Genomic DNA, 19,878 nt, shown 5'->3' with positions numbered 1-19,878 from the left:
CAGTACCAGTTGAGCAGGTCTCCCTTGAAAAAGAGATCAATGATCTCAATGGGATACAACCTGGATAAATAAAGGTTTGAAATGAAATGAAATGAACAGGAGAGTCGTACAAAAACGACTTCCTCTATTTACCACCACCCATGAGAGCATTCAATTAATATTGAAATACTGAGTAACTGAATATTGACATCCTATTTCGTCTCATTTGACGCAATGTTTAATTCAGTTGCAACCTAAAGAAATATAGTGAATTCAAACAGAAAAATATGTATTTCTGTTTATTTTGTGCCTCCAACAAAATGTATCACAGATAATATAAAATGTTCCATTTCAAACAACGTAGCTGTTTATCTGATTCAGTATGGTTAAGCTGTGCCCATGTATCTCTAGAAGTACATTCATGAAAGCACACTTTGATTACATTACACATTAAAAAAACATCTATTTGATTTGCAGATTGAACACAAATCATCATTATATCATAAACATTATCATCAGGAAAGCTTTATCTGTTTGAATTTGAAACATTACTGTAACATAACCACAACCAAATGAAGCTAATTCTATATTTAACACTGGAGACAAACAACTGATTCAAGTCAGCTAACTGGCAAACTTTAATCCACCGTAAACACATTGGAGAAGTTGATTCAATAAAAAATATATATTAATAATGTTTCCCTTAAAGAAGCAGCTCTGATCATCTAATCTCTAACCCAAATTCAATCAAATACACCTGAGATTAATCGTTAGTTAATTAATTGAGTTTATTGTCGTATTGGATGTAGGCCTAGCTGTCCCTCTGGCAATCAAAATCGTTATACTTTACATGAAGTCAATTGTTTGTCCCTTTAAAAATGGCCTTGCAAAATTATTCTGAAGAAAAAACACACCCAGTCAATGCAAAACTCAGGTATCTCCCCCTCTACTTATGTGACTGCAGAGAGGAGGACAGAGGACAGAGGACACACAGTTTAACATGATGGACTATAGGACAGGACTGCTGCTGCTCACTGTCTGCTGGGCAGGTCAACATCTTTACTGATCTTTATCTAACACAGATTTTAATTGTGTCAACAGCTTATTTCACCAGATGTGTTTTTATCCTCTTGACAGGTGTTGATGGTCAGACTCTGACAGAATCTGAACCAGTGACTAAAAGGCCTGGAGAATCTCACAGATTGACCTGTACAGCCTCTGGATTCACATTCAGTAGCTACGCTATGGCCTGGGTCAGACAGGCTCCTGGAAAAGGACTGGAGTGGATCGCTTATATCTACACTGATGGTAGCGAACAGTTCTACTCTGAGTCATTTAAAGGCCGGTTCACCATCTCCAGAGACAACAACATACAGCAGGTGTATCTGCAGATGAGCAGTCTGACGGCTGTAGACTCTGCTGTTTATTACTGTGCTCGACACACAGTGACTGCAGCTGGTTGAGCAGCTGTACAAAAACCTACTGTATCCATCCTTATCTCGATAGACCCTCAAAATCAGTTATATTCTTCAGTTATTTTTTGCTTTTGTTGTTTTTAATAAAAGTAGGAGGTTCAGACTTGAGAAAGATCATCAATTACCAGCAATGTTTAATTAACACACTGTTGGAACAATATTATCAATGTGTTGATCGCTGGAACACAAAATAGCCAAGAACAAAAAAACAAAAAAGTCTCCTGAAATCAATGTCCAAAAAAGGAATACAATAAACAATACATGAACACATTTCAGCCACATAATGCATATATGTGAGTAAAATCATGTAGCAGCTGCTCTCATAAACGGAACTAGAGTTCCCCTCTCCTCTGTCAGTAAAAGGAAACACTCAGATCTGCTGCTCTCACTGATCTTAACTCACACTCAGACCCTGGACTGAACTACAGGTTTATACTCTCACCCTTTGAGAGGTTGCTTCACTAAAACACACAACAAATATTTTAAGAGCTGGATCAGCAGTCACTGCAGATTCATGAGTTAATTTAGTTCTCCCTCAAACTGATTTCAGTATGTCAGGCATTTCTTCCTGTGTGTCTTGTTTGATAACGAATGGATTCTATATAAAACAGCTAAACAGTTTAGGCAGATTGTTCATTTGATCAGAATTTAAATATTAATTTAAATATTCTTCATATTCAGCACTAAGAGGAGGAGCCAATGCAAATATTCATCTCTTCCATCTTTATTTATCTTACAGCAAACTGAAGAGGAGAGCTCAAACCACTGCAGCACACACAACACATTTCCACTATGACTTTAGCTACATGTTTAATGTTTCTGATGCTTCCATGGATTTCTGGTGAGTACATACTCCTGCACTCTTCTTTTACTTAGCTTTATGTTTGGGTCTGTTGTGATCAAGCTGCTTTTCTCTCCAGGTGTTTGCAGTCAGACTCTGACTGAGTCTGAAGCGGTGGTAAAGCGCCCTGGACAGTCCCACAAACTGACCTGTACATATGCAGGAATATCAGATAGTGATGCTGCTATCAGCTGGATCAGACAAGCTGAAGGAAAAGGACTGGAGTGGATTGCCTACATTTCTGCTCCAAGTGGAACTAATAAATATTATTCCACGTCAGTCCAGAATCGCTTCACCATCTCCAGAGACAACAACGTGGACCAGGTGTATCTGCAGATGAACAGCCTGACGTCTGAAGACTCTGCTGTTTATTATTGTGCTCGACAGACACAGTGATACAGGAAGCCACACAGCTGTACAAAAACCTCTGCAGTTGTCAGTGGCATTAACCAATAGAGAGTGCAAGTCATTTTCCACCTTAAATCAGGATATCTTATATACACAAGATGTGAATACTTCCCCACGCAATGCTTTTGTCACAAGACGTCTTTAGTGTTTAAAAATAAAGTCAGAGTCAAAGGTTACCCCAAAAGGGCGACACTGGTGGAAGTCCCCAGTGAAGCTATGCAAAAACCTTGCAGACTGTTAATGTCCAAATGTGTTTGTCTTCCTCTGTGTTATATGGCTTTTAAATAATGAAACATAAATATGAGGACAATCAAAATCCTATTCCTTTGGAGAATGTGAAGCTAGGGGGTATTTTGTATAATTCCTTACGCTTATAAAACATTTGAGTGATCAATATGACGTAGAGATCCCCACATGTGTTTTCTCAGGCCTCTGCATGTATTATATTGAAAACAAGATATTGAGATATTTATAGAATGACAGAGCCAATGAATTGGTGAACAGAGAGAAGAAGAGGGGACCCAGGACGCACCCTTGAGGGACCTCATTGAGGAGGGTCAGACACACATCCTCTCAAAGTTACCCTGTAGGTTCAGTCTCTGAATAATCTAAGTTTGGTGTCACCAGCCTGCTGAAGATCACACTAATAAACACATCAAGAACACTGAGTGGGCCGATTAATGATTGAGATTATGTTGATTTGTGTTTCCACAGGTATGAACATTATTGATCTGATCCAGTCGGACTCAATGGTTTGAATGAATTATAACAGTCCCTGCAAAAGCCCCTCCCTCCCCATGCTATCCTGATGCAAATCTCCAGTGTGTGCAGAGTACTTCTGTCTGACTGCTCTGTGCTTTGTGTGGAGCATCAGAGGTCACATCTCCAGTCTCAGGATGATCAACTCTCTCTCTCTTCTGCTGGTTGCTCTCTCTCTGCCCTGTGAGCTCTCCTGCTTCTTGATGTTTTATCTTTTATCAGACAACATCCACTGATGGTCAGTCAGTGAGACCAGAACATTTTCAAAATATCTCACTATCTTCTTTGGTTCTCTTTCTCTTCTTTTGTTATCTTATCAGGTTGTACAGGTCAGAGTATGGAGTCTATTCCTCCCTCTTCAGTAGTGAAGAGGCCTGGGGAGACTCTCAGTCTCTCCTGCAGGGGATCTGGCTTCACATTTAGTTGCTGTGTTATGATCTGGGTCCGACAACCTGCTGGAAAACCTCTGGAATTGATAGGGAGCGGCTTCTCTTCGGCTAGTAGCAACAAATATGCCAGCAGTGTGCAAGGACGTGCAGAAATCGGGAGAATTGATAGCAACAGCATGGTGCATCTGAGGCTGTCCAACTTAAAGCCAGAGGACTCTGCTGTGTATTACTGCGCTAGAGACACACAGTGGTTAAAGGAAGCCCAGAGGCTTTACAAAAACCTCTAACTATTTATTATCACTAGTACCAACAGGTGGCAGTAAATGATAAAAAGTCAGTTGACAATAAGGAGAAAAAGACAGCTTTTCTAAACACACTATGAAAGCAACGGCTGATGTGGAATTTCACTTCCCCTTTTTTAGATATACAATTTACTTCAGGCATTATTGCAACAATATTGTCCCATTATTTTTATTGTAAACAGAAAGTATCGAGAATGGATTTATGCATGATATATCCAGAATGTGGGTTAGGGTTTTGCTGAGCAAAATAAATGATTACATCTTATTTAAGTTTAAATAAAAGTTAGTGATAAGTAACTTAAAATGTATCCTTATAATTGTCGTACCACAAATCCAAATGACAACTCTTGACAGGACAGTCCGTCCCTCTTTTATAGCCTGTCAGTGTCCCTCTCTATGCAAAGTGAACTTCCTCACAGTCTGCTATAAAGACTTGATATCATGCTGTCAGCTGCAGCAGAAGAAGAGAAGCTCCATCAGGTCACCTTCAACACCAACCATGTTCTCTGTCGCTCTGCTGCTGCTGCTGGCTGCTGGATCCTGTGAGTCTCACTGAGGCAGAGACACTGACAGAACGCTCACACTGACTGCTCACTGTTATTAACCTCGCTCACTATTCAACATGTTTCCCTCCACAGGTGTGAAGTGTGAGCAGTTGATACAGCCAGCCTCTGTGACTGTGCAGCCAGGTCAACGTCTGACCATCACCTGTCAGGTCTCTTATTCCGTTAGTAGTTACTACACAGCCTGGATCAGACAGCCTGCAGGGAAAGGACTGGAGTGGATAGGAATGAAATACACTGGAGATTCATACTATAAAGATTCACTGAAGAGCAAGTTCAGCATCGACTTAGACTCTTCCAGCAACACAGTGACTCTGAACGGACAGAGCGTGCAGCCTGGAGACTCTGCTGTGTATTACTGTGCCAGACACACACTGTGACACACACCATCAGTAGAGCTGAACAAAAACCCCTCAGAGCCTGAACACTTGTAACATGAAGCCACCAGAGGAGGAGCCCTCAGACCAGAAATGATCTCAACACCAGCTCACTGTTACATCATCAGTTTAAACATTTAGAGGTTATACTCACTGATACATTACTGCATGCATTCCCAGAATAAAAACATGAATAACACTTCTTTAAATTGTTAAACATCAGCCTTTTCAAGTATCCAGTATTATATATTTTCAGTAATTGGATTTTGTCCTCTAAATTTAAGTTTCTTTACAACCAATTTCAGCTCTAAGAATATTGTTCACACTATTTAATCACAAATACTAAACAGTACATCTACGAGCCAAAACACAACAAAAAAATTGTTGGATGTCAGAGTTTCTTTCCAAAAACAAATGCATGCATTTCTGTTCTTTATTTGACACAAAACGTCATCTTTGATCAAAATTATAAATGTTAAAGACATGAGATGTAGATAAAACCTAAATTACTAAATTAACTCAAAGCATTTTTTAATGACAATAATGTTAATACTTTTATTTTAATCAACAGTAAATAAAATCCATTATTTGTTTGTTTCATCTGTCAAATCTGAATTACATAACAATATTAAAATGTCACAAAGTGACTTGCAGCCCAATAAGAAATGTTTACCAATTTAAAATATAAGATATAATGTTTTTAACATAAAATACTGTTAGGGTTAGGGCAGGGCAACATCTTTACTGATCTTTATCTAACACAGCTTCTAATTGGGTCAACAGCTTATTTCACAAGATGTGTTTTTATCCTCTTGACAGGTGTTGATGGTCAGACTCTGACAGAATCTGAACCAGTGACTAAAAGGCCTGGAGAATCTCACAGACTGACCTGTACAGGCTCTGGATTCACATTCAGTAGCCACTGGATGCACTGGGTCAGACAGGCTCCTGGGAAAGGACTGGAGTGGATCGCTTTTATAAACACTGGCAGTTCTTCTACCTATTACTCTCAGTCGGTCCAGGGTAGATTCACTATCTCCAGAGATGACTCCAGCAGTAAAGTGTATCTGCAGATGAACAGTCTGAAGGCCGAGGACACAGCAGTGTATTACTGTGCCAGAAGAGACAGTGAGAGACAGTAACTGGAGAGTCGTACACAAACTACTTCCTCTATTTACCACCACCCATGAGAGCATTCACTTTATATTGAAATACTGATTAACTGAATATTGACATCCTATTTCATCTCATTTGACGCAATGTTTAATTCAGTTGCAACCTAAAGAAATGTAGTGAATTCTAACAGAAAAATATGTAATATTGTTTCTTTTGTGCCTCCAACAAAATGTATCACAGATAATATAAAATGTTCCATTTCAAACAACGCAGCTGTTTATCTGATTCAGTATGGTTCAACTGTGCCCATGTATCTCTAGAAGTACATTAATGAAAGCACACTTTGATTACATTAAACATTAACAAATCTATTAGATTTGCCGATTGAACACAAATCATCATTATATCATAAACATTATCATCAGGAAAGTTTTATCTGTTTGAATTTGAAACATTACTGTAACATAACCACAACCAAATGAAGCAAATTCTATATTTAACACTGGAGACAAACAACTGATTCAAGTCAGCTAACTGGCAAACTTTAATCCACCGTAAACACATTGGAGAAGTTGATTCAATAAAAAATATATATTAACAATGTTTCCCTTAAAGAAGCAGCTGATCATCTAATCTCTAACCCAGATTAAATCAAATACACCTGAGATTAATCGTTAGTTAATTAATTTAGTTTATTGTCGTATTGGATGAAGGCCTAGCTGTCCCTCTGGCAATCAAAATAATTATACTTTACATGAAGTAAATTTGTTGTCCCTTTATAAATGGCCTTGCAAAATTATTTTGAAAAAAACACACACCCATAGTTATAGGAGGAGTCAATGCAAAATTCAGATATCTCCCCCTCTACTTATGTGACTGCAGAGAGGAGGACAGAGGACAGAGGACACACAGTTTAACATGATGGACTATAGGACAGGACTGCTGCTGCTCACTGTCTGCTGGGCAGGTCAACATCTTTATTGATCTGTATCTAACACAGATTTTAATTGTGTCAACAGCTTATTTCACCAGATGTGTTTTTATCCTCTTTGCAGGTGTTGATGGTCAGACTCTGACAGAATCTGATTCAGTGACTAAAAGGCCTGGAGAATCTCACAGATTGACCTGTACAGCCTCTGGATTCACATTAAGTAGCTACTACATGAACTGGGTCAGACAGGCTCCTGGGAAAGGATTGGAGTGGATCGCTTTTATCTACACTGATGGTAGCAACCAGTTCTACTCTGAGTCAGTGAAAGGCCGGTTCACCATCTCCAGAGACAACACCAGACAGCAGGTGTATCTGCAGATGAACAGTCTGACGGCTGTAGACTCTGCTGTTTATTACTGTGCTCGACACACAGTGACTGAAGCTGGTTGAGCAGCTGTACAAAAACCCCTCATTATTACCACAGTTTTCTCACACTGTTAATGTGAGATTTGGAGTCTTTCAAATATCATGACACAACTTTAGTTACACCAAACAATGTAACAAATATTTCTTAACAGATATCTGAATGTAGGAATAATATCACTAAATAGAGTTATCATGTTTATTGGAGAACAGACTCTTATCAAAATGTCTCTTTAGAGAAGACAGCAGCTTAACCATAAAAGCATTTATGTGCTAACATTTAGAAAATGGTCTAATCTGAGATCCTACGTCTTTTAACTTATTTAGTTTGCATTTTTCATGCACTGCAGAAATGTGTTTTTGCACATTGTCAAATAGGTCTCAGTTCCTTAGTAGTTTATTTCCTCTCAAGGCTCCAAGTTTCTCTGTATCTGTCCTCAAATTGCCACTATTTGAATACTGAAACCTTTAAAGTAAAAAAAGAAACAAAATCCAGGTCTTCATCCAGCTGCAGCAAACACAAGTAAACATTTAGACCATCATGCTTTCCTTCATTGCAGTTACAACATAAAAATAAATAAAAACATATCGTTCAACAAATTTCTGAATTAGTTTCGAATTGTTACAACTAAAACAATGATTAGAAGTAAAGCTTTGATGTTACTCATATGAGTTATAGTCAAATAGTCAACAATTGCCTTAAATAACTATTTGCTGCTAGTTTAAATGATGTTTAATGCTGTTTGCCTTGAATTTGACTTTTAAAGCAGAATGCAAAGTAGGAGGAGCTAATCGTCAAATGAATTCTCAAAGGGATCAAGTTTACTTCATATTTAAAGAGCGACTCAAGCTTTTGAAAACACAAGAAACTGTGTGAACATGGCTCAGGGAAAGCTAACACTCTTGGTGGTTGCTCTGTTTGTTTGGTCTGTCGCTGAAGGTCAGACCATAACTGAGTCTGAACCAGCAGTCAGGAAACCCGGAGAATCTCACAGACTCACCTGCACAACATCTGGATTCAACTTTGGAGGCTCAGTATGGAACTGGATCAGACAGGCTCCTGGGAAAGGACTGGAGTGGATCGCTTTCATACACACAGCTAGTACTCCGATCTATTGCTCTCAGTCGGTCCAGGGTAGATTCACTATCTCCAGAGATGACTCCAGCAGTAAAGTGTATCTGCAGATGAACAGTCTGAAGGCCGAGGACACAGCAGTGTATTACTGTGCCAGAAGAGACACAGTGAGAGACAGTAACAGGAGAGTCGTACACAAACTACTTCCTCTATTCAATACCACCACTTGAACATTAAATAGATCCTTAACTACATTTATTGCAATGCTCATATTTTTTAAAAGACGTCCCTTTTCCACTATTACATTATCTAATTGCTCATCGTAAAACATTAAAAACTCTTCAAGTTCTTCTCATGAGAAAAGGACAAAAATAAAACCATCTATAGCAAAAACAGAATGAACTGTCATTAGTAAACCACTCAAATAAAAATATCACATAAGTGGTTTTGTTTTACATATATTTTAAGGACAATAATAGCAATGTAACTCTGTCTGTGACACTTATAACACTGATTTGAGAAACATACAGAAAAAATAAATTCACTGCCCTTAATAAAGTATTTAAATATACATTTCAGGTGTGCTGTTTTGTTTAGTATGGATATTGAATATGGAATAAAGGTTTTGACAAGACCTGGTGTAACAATAATCAAAAAGGACATTAAAAGAGCTCCAGATGTTAATGATCTGTTTTTGCAAAAATAGGGTATACAAAGTTGATTCTAGACTCTTGAAACACTGAGGTGATTGTATTCTTGTGATAGTAACAATAACAGGCTCCATTTTCTATCTCCAGTCCGACTCATATTCATATGCAATGTGTTTGGTTCTATGCAAACTCAGTCATCTCCATTGTGATTCAGTTATAAGGACTTCACATGAGACTGTCAGTGGAGATTAAAGGAGATCAGGAGCTCACGTCTTCTCAGTCATCATCATCATCATCATCATCATCATCATCACCATGTTCTCTGTAGCTCTGCTGCTGGCAGCTGGAAGTGAGTCTCTCTCTGCACGAGTCAACACTTATTATACTGCTGTTTAACAGGATAACCTGTCATATCATTTTTATTTGTACAGGTGTGAAGTGTGAACAGTTGACACAGCCAGCCTCTATGACTGTGCAGCCAGGTCAACGTCTGACCATCACCTGTCAGGTCTCTTATTCTGTTAGCAGCGGACACAGTTTAACATGATGGACTATAGGACAGGACTGCTGCTGCTCACTGTCTGCTGGGCAGGTCAACATCTTTACTGATCTGTATCTAACACAGATTTTAATTGTGTCAACAGCTTATTCCACCAGATGTGTTTTTATCCTCTTTACAGGTGTTGATGGTCAGACTCTGACAGAATCTGAACCAGTGACTAAAAGGCCTGGAGAATCTCACAGATTGACCTGTATAGCCTCTGGATTCACATTCAGTAGCTACCCTATGAACTGGGTCAGACAGGCTCCTGGGAAAGGACTGGAGTGGATCGCTTTCATACACACAGCTAGTACTCCGATCTATTACTCTCAGTCGGTCCAGGGTAGATTCACTATCTCCAGAGATGACTCCAGCAGTAAAGTGTATCTGCAGATGAACAGTCTGAAGGCCGAGGACACAGCAGTGTATTACTGTGCCAGAAGAGACACAGTGAGAGACAGTAACAGGAGAGTCGTACACAAACTACTTCCTCTATTCAATACCACCACTTGAACATTAAACAGAGCCTTAACTACATTTATTGCAATGCTCATATTTTGTAAAAGTCGCCCCTTTTTCACTATTAAAATATCTAATGATATAACATAACTAATGATGTAGGTACATTAAAAACTCTTCAAATTCTTCTCATGAGAAAAGGACAAAAATAAAACCATCTTTAGCAAAAACAGAATTAACTCAGGATACTCTGCAACTTCTACAGGTGCACCATAGAGAGTATCCTGACTGGCTGCATCACGGCTGCATCACGGCCTGGTACGGCAGCTGCACCGACCTCGATCGTAAGGCTTTACAGAAGGTGGTGAAAACTGCACAGCACATCACCAGGACGGAGCTGCCATCCATGGAGGAGCTTTACTCCCAGCGGCTCAGGAAGAAATCCCTACGGATGATCAAAGACCCCCATCACCCCAGCCACAAACTGTTCTTTCTGTTGCCGTCTGGCAGACGTTACCGCAGCATCCTGGCAAAAACAAAAAGATTCGGAGACAGTTTCTTCCCGCGGGCAGTGAGACTGTTAAACAATTGAACTGCTGAAACAATTTCATAACATTCATCTTCTACTTAGTAATATATATCTACTATCTAATATATATCATTCCAATAACTTGTATATAGACTCGTACTGCACTATTCCACATACTCACTTTATTTTAGAACTATTTTTCTTTTTGTATTACTTTTAATATCTGTATTATTATGTTGCATTGTTGGAGAAGCCTGTGACATAAGATTTTCAACGACATAATTACTCTGTAGCTATGTTAGTTTGACAATAAAGAACCTTGAACCTTGAACCTTGAACTGTCATTAGTAAACCACTCAAATAAAAAGATCACATAAGTGGTTTTGTTTTACATATATTTTAAGGATAATAATAGCAATTTCACTCTATCTATGACACTTCTAACACTGATTTGAAAAACATACAGAAAAAAGAAATTCACTGCCCTTAATAAAGTATTTAAATATACATTTCAGGTGTGCTGTCCCATTTCACACAACGCAGCTGTTTATCTGATTCAGTATGGTTAAGCTGTGCCCATGTATCTCTAGAAGTACATTAATGAAAGCACACTTTGATAACATTAAACATTAAAAAACATCTATCTTATTTGCCGATTGAACAAAAATCATCATTATATCATAAACATTATCATCAGGAAAGTTTTATCTGTTTGAATTTGAAGCATTACTGTAACATAACTACAACCAAATGAAGCAAATTCTATATTTAACACTGGAGACAAACAACTGATTCCAGTCAGCTAACTGGCTAACTTTAATCCACCGTAAACACATTTGAGAAGTTGATTAAATAAAAATAATAAATTAATAATGTTTCCCTTAAAGAAGCAGCTCTGATCATCTAATCTCTAACCCAAATTCAAATCATATACACCCGTGATTAATGGTTAATTATATAATTTAGTTTATTATCGTATTGGATGTAGGCCTAGGTGTGTCCCTCTGGCAATCAAAATCATTATATACTTTTTTTGTCCCTTTATAAATGGCCTTGCAAAATTATTCTTAAAAAGACACACAAACTTAGTTATAGGAGGAGTCAATGCAAAACTCAGATATCTCCCCCTCTACTTATGTGACTGCAGAGAGGAGGACAGAGGACAGAGGACACACAGTTTAACATGATGGACTATAGGACAGGACTGCTGCTGCTCACTGTCTGCTGGGCAGGTCAACATCTTTACTGATCTTTATCTAACACAGCTTTAAATTGTGTCAACAGCTTATTTCACCAGATGTGTTTTTATCCTCTTGACAGGTGTTGATGGTCAGACTCTGACAGAATCTGAACCAGTGACTAAAAGGCCTGGAGAATCTCACAGATTGACCTGTACAGCCTCTGGATTCACATTCAGTAGCTACTACATGAACTGGGTCAGACAGGCTCCTGGGAAAGGACTGGAGTGGATCGCTTTTATCGACACTGGCGGTAGCACCAAGTACTACTCTGAGTCAGTGAAAGGCCGGTTCACCATCTCCAGAGACAACAGCAGACAGCAGGTGTATCTGCAGATGAGCAGTCTGACGGCTGTAGACTTTGCTGTTTATTACTGTGCTCGAGACACACAGTGACTGAAGCTGGTTGAGCAGCTGTACAAAAACCCCTCATTATTACCACAGTTTTCTCACACTGTTAATGTGAGATTTGGAGTCTTTCAATATCATGACACAACTTTAGTTACACCAAACAATGTAACAAATATTTCTTAACAGATATCTGAATGTAGAAATCATAGAGTTATCATGTTTATTGCAGAACAGACTCTTATCAAAATGTCTTTTTAGAGAAGACAGCAGCTGAACCATAAAAAGCATTTATGTGCTAACATTTAGAAAATGGTCTAATCTGAGATCCTACGTCTTTTAACTTATTTAGTTTGCATTTTTCATGCACTGCAGAAATGTGTTTTTGCACATTGTCAAATAGGTTTCAGTTCCTTAGTAGTTTATGTCCTCTCAAGGCTCCAAGTTTCTCTGTATCTGTCCTCAAATTGCCACTATTTGAATACTGAAACCTTTAAAGTAAAAAAAGAAACAAAACCCAGGTCTTCATCCAGCTGCAGCAAACACAAGTAAACATTTAGACCATCATGCTTTCCTTCATTGCAGTTACAACATAACAAATAAAAACATATCGTTCAACAAATTTCTGAATTAGTTTCGAATTGTTACAACTAAAACAATGATTAGAAGTAAAGCTTTTATGTTACACATATGAGTTATAGTCAAATTCAAGAAAAATAATCAACTTGATCTTTCGTTGAAAAAGAATTAAAGTATTTTAATCAACAGTTCATTTTTGTCTACAATTGCCTTAAATAGCTATTTGCTGCTAGTTTAAATGATGTTTAATGCTGTTTGTATAGCACTCAGCTAGTACTCCCATATATTACTCTCAGTCGGTCCAGGGTAGATTCACTATCTCCAGAGATGACTCCAGCAGTAAAGTGTATCTGCAGATGAACAGTCTGAAGGCCGAGGACACAGCAGTGTATTACTGTGCCAGAGACACAGTGAGAGACAGTAACAGGAGAGTCGTACACAAACTACTTCCTCTATTCAATACCACCACTTGAACATTAAATAGATCCTTAACTACATTTATTGCAATGCTCATATTTTTTAAAAGGCGTCCCTTTTGCACTATTAAATTATCTAATGATATAACATAACTAATGATGTAGACATGAACAACTCTTCAAGTTCTTCTCATGAGAAAAGGACAAAAATAAAACCATCTATAGCAAAAACAGAATTAACTGTCATTAGTAAACCACTCAAATAAAAAGATCACATAAGTGGTTTAGTTTTACATATATTTTAAGGATAATAATAGCAATGTAACTCTGTCTGTGACACTTATAACACTGATTTGAAAAATATACAGAAAAAACAAATTCACTGCCCTTAATAAAGTATTTAAATATACATTTCAGGTGTGTTGTTTTGTTTAGTAATGGATATTGAATATGGAATAAAGGTTTTGACAAGACCTAGTGTAACAATAATCAAAAAGGACATTAAAAGAGCTCTAGATGTTAATTATCTGTTTTTGCAAAAAGAAGGTATACAAAGTTGATTCTAGACTCTTGAAACACTGAGGTGATTGTGTTCTTGTAATAGTAACAATAACAGGCTCCATTTTCTATCTCCAGTCCGACTCATATTCATATGCAATGTGTTTGGTTCTATGCAAACTCAGTCATCTCCATTGTGATTCAGTTATAAGGACTTCACATGAGACTGTCAGTGGAGATTAAAGGGGATCAGGAGCTCACGTCTTCTCAGTCATCATCATCATCATCATCATCACCATGTTCTCTGTAGCTCTGCTGCTGCTATTTTTACAGATGTGAAGTGTGAACAGTTGACACAGCCAGCCTCTGTGACTGTGCAGCCAGGTCAACGTCTGACCATCACCTGTCAGGTCTCTTATTCTGTGGGCAGACATCATACTCATTGGATCAGACAGCCTGCAGGGAAAGGACTGGAGTGGATTATATGCGCACGTGTTGGATACTCCACATACCAAAAAGATTCACTGAAGAGCAAGTTCAGTATCGACTTAGACTCTTCCAGCAAAACAGTGACTCTGAGCGGACAGAGCATGCAGCCTGGAGACTCTGCTGTGTATTACTGTGCCAGAGACACACTGTGACACACACCATCAGTAGAGCTGAACAAAAACCCCTCAGAGCCTGAACACTTGTAACATGAAGCCACCAGAGGAGGAGCCCTCAGACCAGAAATGATCTCAACACCAGCTCACTGTTACAGTCAAGAGGGAAAGAGTACTAAGATGTCATAGAAATATTCTTAACTTAATTCAACAGAAACGGTTTTCACCTATTTAAACAATCTGACATTACAATCACTGATACTGTATATCATTGGAGGTATAACATCTAAAAGGGATAGTAAGACCATAAGTTTGTTTTAAAAGTGTCCGATAATATAGTAGATCCTTTATATACAGCCTGTCCTCCTACAAAAAACGACGATATAGGCCGATTGTTCAAGCCCTTATTACGACCCAGAGACACGTTTTAAAGACTTGCTTGACTCTCACCACAGTGACTTGGGACTTGCTTGATACTTGTAGGTCAAGACTTGAGACTTGCTCATGACTTGCACATGTAGGACTTACTCCCACCTCTGCGTATTTCCCACAATTAGAAGTTGCCAGTATTAAACTGTGTACACCCTGGAGATTTAGGGGATACGAAACACAGTGGTGTGTTTTCCCCAGAAATCCCCATTAGATTTATATGTATTTCCCATTAATCACCAGATAGTCCCTCATGATATCTTATTATTTTGTTTTAAATAACACATGTTATATTTGTGAATACAAGCCACAAATTACATTGAATATGAAAAGAGAAACAAGCTGAAAAACAATATTTGATCAGACAGAGAGCTTGGCTGGGTGACTAGATTATTAGAAAGGTGAAATGTGAGACTATAATGAAGCACATTTCCTAAACACTATTATATATTGGTGATCAGAATAATATTGTAGATTATTTAGATTATAGTAAATGTGCTTCCATTATGATCAAAGTGACTTATGTGAAACAGAGCATTGATACCAACATGAATGATCTCATATATATATAGAATTTGTTTAGGTTAGTGTGATAAATATAAATTATGATTTCACACATTTCAATAATTTTTTTATAAACTTGTCAAAAGTCGGAGCAAACATAATCATCTGTGTATTATTAGAATACATTTGTTTTTTATGTTAGAGCTATACTGATAGACATTCTACAAAACGTATAACTAGTTAAGAGAAAAGTCTAAACTGCTGAGATGGAGAGTTGATATTTTTTACAAACCCTGTGAGGAGGAGTCAATGCAAAACTCAGATATCTCCCCCTCTACTTATGTGACTGCAGAGAGGAGGACAGAGGACAGAGGACACACAGTTTAACATGATGGACTATAGGACAGGACTGCTGCTGCTCACTGTCTGCTGGGCAGGTCAACATCTTTACTGATCTTTATCTAACACAGATTTTAATTGTGTCACCAGCTTATTTCACCAGATGTGTTTTTATCCTCTTGACAGGTGTTGATGGTCAGACTCTGACAGAATCTGAACCAGTGACTAAAAGGCCTGGAGAATCTCACAGATTGACCTGTACAGCCTCTGGATTCACATTCAGTAGCTACTACATGAACTGGGTCAGACAGGCTCCTGGGAAAGGACTGGAGTGGATCGCTACTATGCACCCTACTAGCAGTGCCAACATCTTCTACTCTGAGTCAGTGAAAGGCCGGTTCACCATCTCCAGAGACAACAGCAGACAGCAGGTGTATCTGCAGATGAACAGTCTGACGGCTGTAGACTCTGCTGTTTATTACTGTGCTCGAGAGACACAGTGACTGAAGCTGGTTGAGCAGCTGTACAAAATCCCCTCATTATTACCACACTTTTCTCACACTGTTAATGTGAGATTTGGAGTTTTCCAATATCATGACACAACTTTAGTTACACCAAACAATGTAACAAATATTTCTTAACAGATATCTGAATGTAGGAATCATATCACTAAATAGATTTATCATGTTTATTGCAGAACAGAGCCTTATCAAAATATCTCTTTAGAGAAGACTGCAGCTGAACCATAAAAAGCATTTATGTGCTAACATTTAGAAAATGGTCTAATCTGAGATCCTACGTCTTTTACTTATTTAGTTTGCATTTTTCATGCACTGCAGAAATGTGTTTTTGCACATTGTCAAATAGGTCTCAGTTCCTTAGTAGTTTATGTCCTCTTAAGGCTCCAAGTTTCTCTGTATCTGTCCTCAAATTGCCACTATTTGAATACTGAAACCTTTAAAGTAAAAAAAGAAACAAAACCCAAGTCTTCATCCAGCTGCAGCAAACACAAGTAAACATTTAGACCATCATGCTTTCCTTCATTGCAGCTACAACATAAAAAGAATACAAAACATATCGTTCAACCAATTTCTGAATTAGTTTCGAATTGTTACAACTAAAACAATGACTAGAAGTAAAGCTTTTATGTTACTCATATGAGTTATAGTCAAATTCAAGAAAAAAAATCAGCTGGAGCCTTAGTTGTAAAAGAATAATTATATTAGTTTAATTTAATCAACAGTTCATTTTTGTCAACACACAGTGACTGAAGCTGGTTGAGCAGCTGTACAAAAACCTACAGTCCTCATCCATACTTTGTTGATAGAGTACAAGGAGAATTATACGTTGATTAAAGCTTTCCTTGTTGTAGTTTTTATGAAAATGAAAAAAACAGTTGCTACTGAGCCAAGTTATAAAACATAATAATAAAAAAAAAATGTCTTTAAATAAATAATTTCCTCATAAAACAGCCAAGGACAGAAAAAACATGTTCTAAATGTATTTTTCATGTATGGGCAAAAAGAAACACTAAATGTAGAAATGTCAGTCACATTACTCACACAAGCACCAACAGGTGGCGGAAGAGGATAAAAATACAGATGACAATAACGGGAATATGACAATGTCTCTAAATGTATACTATAAAAGTCTTGAAGCTTTCCTGCAACAATCATGTCCCATTATTAATTTCTTAACAGCAGGTATCAATAATATATGTATGCATGATGTTTCCAGTATGTGGATGTGCAACCAATGTTGTGCAAAGCAGAATAAATGATTACATCTTATTTAGGTTTAAATAAAAGGAACTGACAAAGAACTTTAAATTCAACCTTATAATTTAAGGATATACATTCAGTCATAGTATGCAAAAAGGAAATCTACATCATATTTATTCAGGGGATGTGCTGTGTTTCTGTTTGAGGAGGAGGAGTCAATGCAAACTCTGACCTCTTCCATCTCTACATATGTGTTGCAGAGTGAAGGACAGACACTAAATCACTGACATACACACTGTAGACTGGACAGAGACAACTGGCTTTCACAATGATCAGACCTGATTATCTGGTGGTGTTTCTCATCCTGTCATTTAACTCTGCAGGTAAGAACAAAACCTGTTTTTCTGACAGAGCTCCTGGTACAAAGACAATATGGCTGCTTTACAGAAACTAATGAGCTGTTTACATGTCTGTAGGTACTGAGGGTCAAACACTGACTGAGTCTGAACCAGAGGTTAAAAAGCCTGGAGAGTCCCACAGACTGACCTGCACATATTCAGGGTTTAGTGGTCATATTGATACTGCTTGGATCAGACAGGCTGCTGGAAAAGGACTGGAGTGGATCGCTTATATCAGCAGTGGCAGTAGCAGCATCTACTACTCTGAGTCAGTGAAAGGCCGGTTCACCATCTCCAGAGACAACAACAGGCAGCAGGTGTATCTGCAGATGAGCAGTCTGACGGCTGTAGACTCTGCTGTTTATTACTGTGCTCGAGAGACACAGTGAGACAGAAAGGAGAAATGCTGTACAAAAACTCAACAAGTAAAAAAAAGTCAAAACTTTGTGTTCTGCTTCTCACAGTCACAAAAAAGCTTGAGCTCAACATTATCAAAACACTGAAGGAAATATCGCCTCAATAAAACTGCTTCCATCAGATAGCAGCTACCAAAAGTTACATCAGACAATAAATATACTGTTTGTCTGAGGTTTGATTGGAAATAAAAAGATCATTTTCATTTATTGTTTTAAAAAATAAATGTTATTTCATATGTCCCAACACAAATCCAAAAGACAACTCTTGACAGGACAGTCCGTCCCTCTTTTATAGCCTGTCAGTGTCCCTCTCTATGCAAAGTGAACTTCCTCACAGTCTGCTATAAAGACTTGATATCATGCTGTCAGCTGCAGCAGAAGAAGAGAAGCTCCACCAGGTCACCTTCAACACCAACCATGTTCTCTGTAGCTCTGCTGCTGCTGCTGGCTGCTGGATCCTGTGAGTCTCACTGAGGCAGAGACACTGACAGAACGCTCACACTGACTGCTCACTGTTATTAACCTCGCTCACTATTCAACATGTTTCCCTCCACAGGTGTGAAGTGTGAGCAGTTGATACAGCCAGCCTCTGTGACTGTGCAGTCAGGTCAACGTCTGACCATCACCTGTCAGGTCTCTTATTCTGTTAGCAGCTACTGGACAGCCTGGATCAGACAGCCTGCAGGGAAAGGACTGGAGTGGATAGGAGTGAGAAGAGGTTCAACTACATACTACAAAGATTCACTGAAGAGCAAGTTCAGTATCAACTTAGACTCTTCCAGCAACACAGTGACTCTGAACGGACAGAGCGTGCAGCCTGGAGACTCTGCTGTGTATTACTGTGCCAGAGACACACTGTGACACACACCATCAGTAGAGCTGTACAAAAACCCCTCAGAGCCTGAACACTTGTAACATGAAGCCACCAGAGGAGGAGCCCTCAGACCAGAAATGATCTCAACACCAGCTCACTGTTACAGTCAAGAGGGAAAGAGTACTAAGATGTCATAGAAATATTCGTGTTTGCTCAACCTTGTACGTCTGCCCACAGTGACACAAACCACCAGCAGACCTGCACAAATACTCAGCAACCATGTGACTCAACCACACAGAGTATAAATGTGAACAATGATACACATCTCACTCTCTGATAAGTTCATTAAAAAATGTATTTAAATGTCTGTGTAATATTATTTCACTTCCACTGCAGCCAAGATCAGTATAGAAGAGACTGAGAGAGAATTCATTTTGCACAAAATGCAAAACACATATGACCAACTGAATGTATACTAAATGACTTGTGTGCCTTGTGGTGCCTGTTAAATATAGAACACATTTTCTGTGTTTCTGTTTAGATCTACTGGAATAGAAAATAACAGTAGCTCTACCACTGAAGAAACAGGATGTCATTGCAGAACATAAACAAACTAATTTCCTCTTTTTTTGTTTTCATGAATCCAGAAATAAGTGGACAGGAAATGTAAGTGAATGTGAAATGTAAATGCAGCCGTCGTGGAGATACTCTGCTTATGGAAATGTTGATGTCACATGTTCCTTTTTGAATCTGTAGAGG

At 38.3% G+C, this 19,878-nt stretch overlaps 1 pseudogene and 9 gene segments (V, D, J or C); all 10 read left to right on the top strand.

Moving 5' to 3' along the window:
* The first annotated feature begins 947 nt into the window (after positions 1-947).
* On the top strand, positions 948-1,442 carry LOC117492115. The segment is given in 2 exon segments: positions 948-1,028; positions 1,117-1,442. Coding segments are annotated over 2 exon segments (375 nt in total).
* Positions 1,443-2,231: 789 nt separating this feature from the next.
* Positions 2,232-2,836, top strand: LOC117492986. The segment is given in 2 exon segments: positions 2,232-2,295; positions 2,375-2,836. Coding segments are annotated over 2 exon segments (366 nt in total).
* A 1,750-nt stretch (positions 2,837-4,586) lies between these two features.
* LOC117493006 lies at positions 4,587-5,111 on the top strand. The segment is given in 2 exon segments: positions 4,587-4,695; positions 4,792-5,111. Coding segments are annotated over 2 exon segments (348 nt in total).
* Positions 5,112-7,087: 1,976 nt separating this feature from the next.
* LOC117492973 lies at positions 7,088-7,605 on the top strand. The segment is given in 2 exon segments: positions 7,088-7,176; positions 7,265-7,605. Coding segments are annotated over 2 exon segments (375 nt in total).
* An 837-nt stretch (positions 7,606-8,442) lies between these two features.
* LOC117492114 lies at positions 8,443-8,868 on the top strand. The segment is given in 1 exon segment: positions 8,443-8,868. A coding segment is annotated over 1 exon segment (426 nt).
* Positions 8,869-9,821: 953 nt separating this feature from the next.
* On the top strand, positions 9,822-10,342 carry LOC117492113. The segment is given in 2 exon segments: positions 9,822-9,880; positions 9,969-10,342. Coding segments are annotated over 2 exon segments (423 nt in total).
* Positions 10,343-11,958: 1,616 nt separating this feature from the next.
* LOC117492112 lies at positions 11,959-13,455 on the top strand. The segment is given in 3 exon segments: positions 11,959-12,049; positions 12,138-12,391; positions 13,339-13,455. Coding segments are annotated over 3 exon segments (420 nt in total).
* A 2,322-nt stretch (positions 13,456-15,777) lies between these two features.
* On the top strand, positions 15,778-16,295 carry LOC117492978. The segment is given in 2 exon segments: positions 15,778-15,868; positions 15,957-16,295. Coding segments are annotated over 2 exon segments (366 nt in total).
* Positions 16,296-17,819: 1,524 nt separating this feature from the next.
* On the top strand, positions 17,820-18,278 carry LOC117492111 (annotated as a pseudogene).
* Positions 18,279-18,677: 399 nt separating this feature from the next.
* Positions 18,678-19,261, top strand: LOC117493002. The segment is given in 2 exon segments: positions 18,678-18,765; positions 18,862-19,261. Coding segments are annotated over 2 exon segments (348 nt in total).
* Positions 19,262-19,878: the final 617 nt, after the last annotated feature.

The sequence above is a fragment of the Trematomus bernacchii genome, unplaced genomic scaffold, assembly GCF_902827165.1.
Source record: "Trematomus bernacchii unplaced genomic scaffold, fTreBer1.1, whole genome shotgun sequence".
Classification (NCBI taxonomy): domain Eukaryota; kingdom Metazoa; phylum Chordata; class Actinopteri; order Perciformes; family Nototheniidae; genus Trematomus; species Trematomus bernacchii.
Note: the sequence above shows the minus strand (reverse complement) of the source record. Positions and strands in the feature narration are given on the sequence as shown.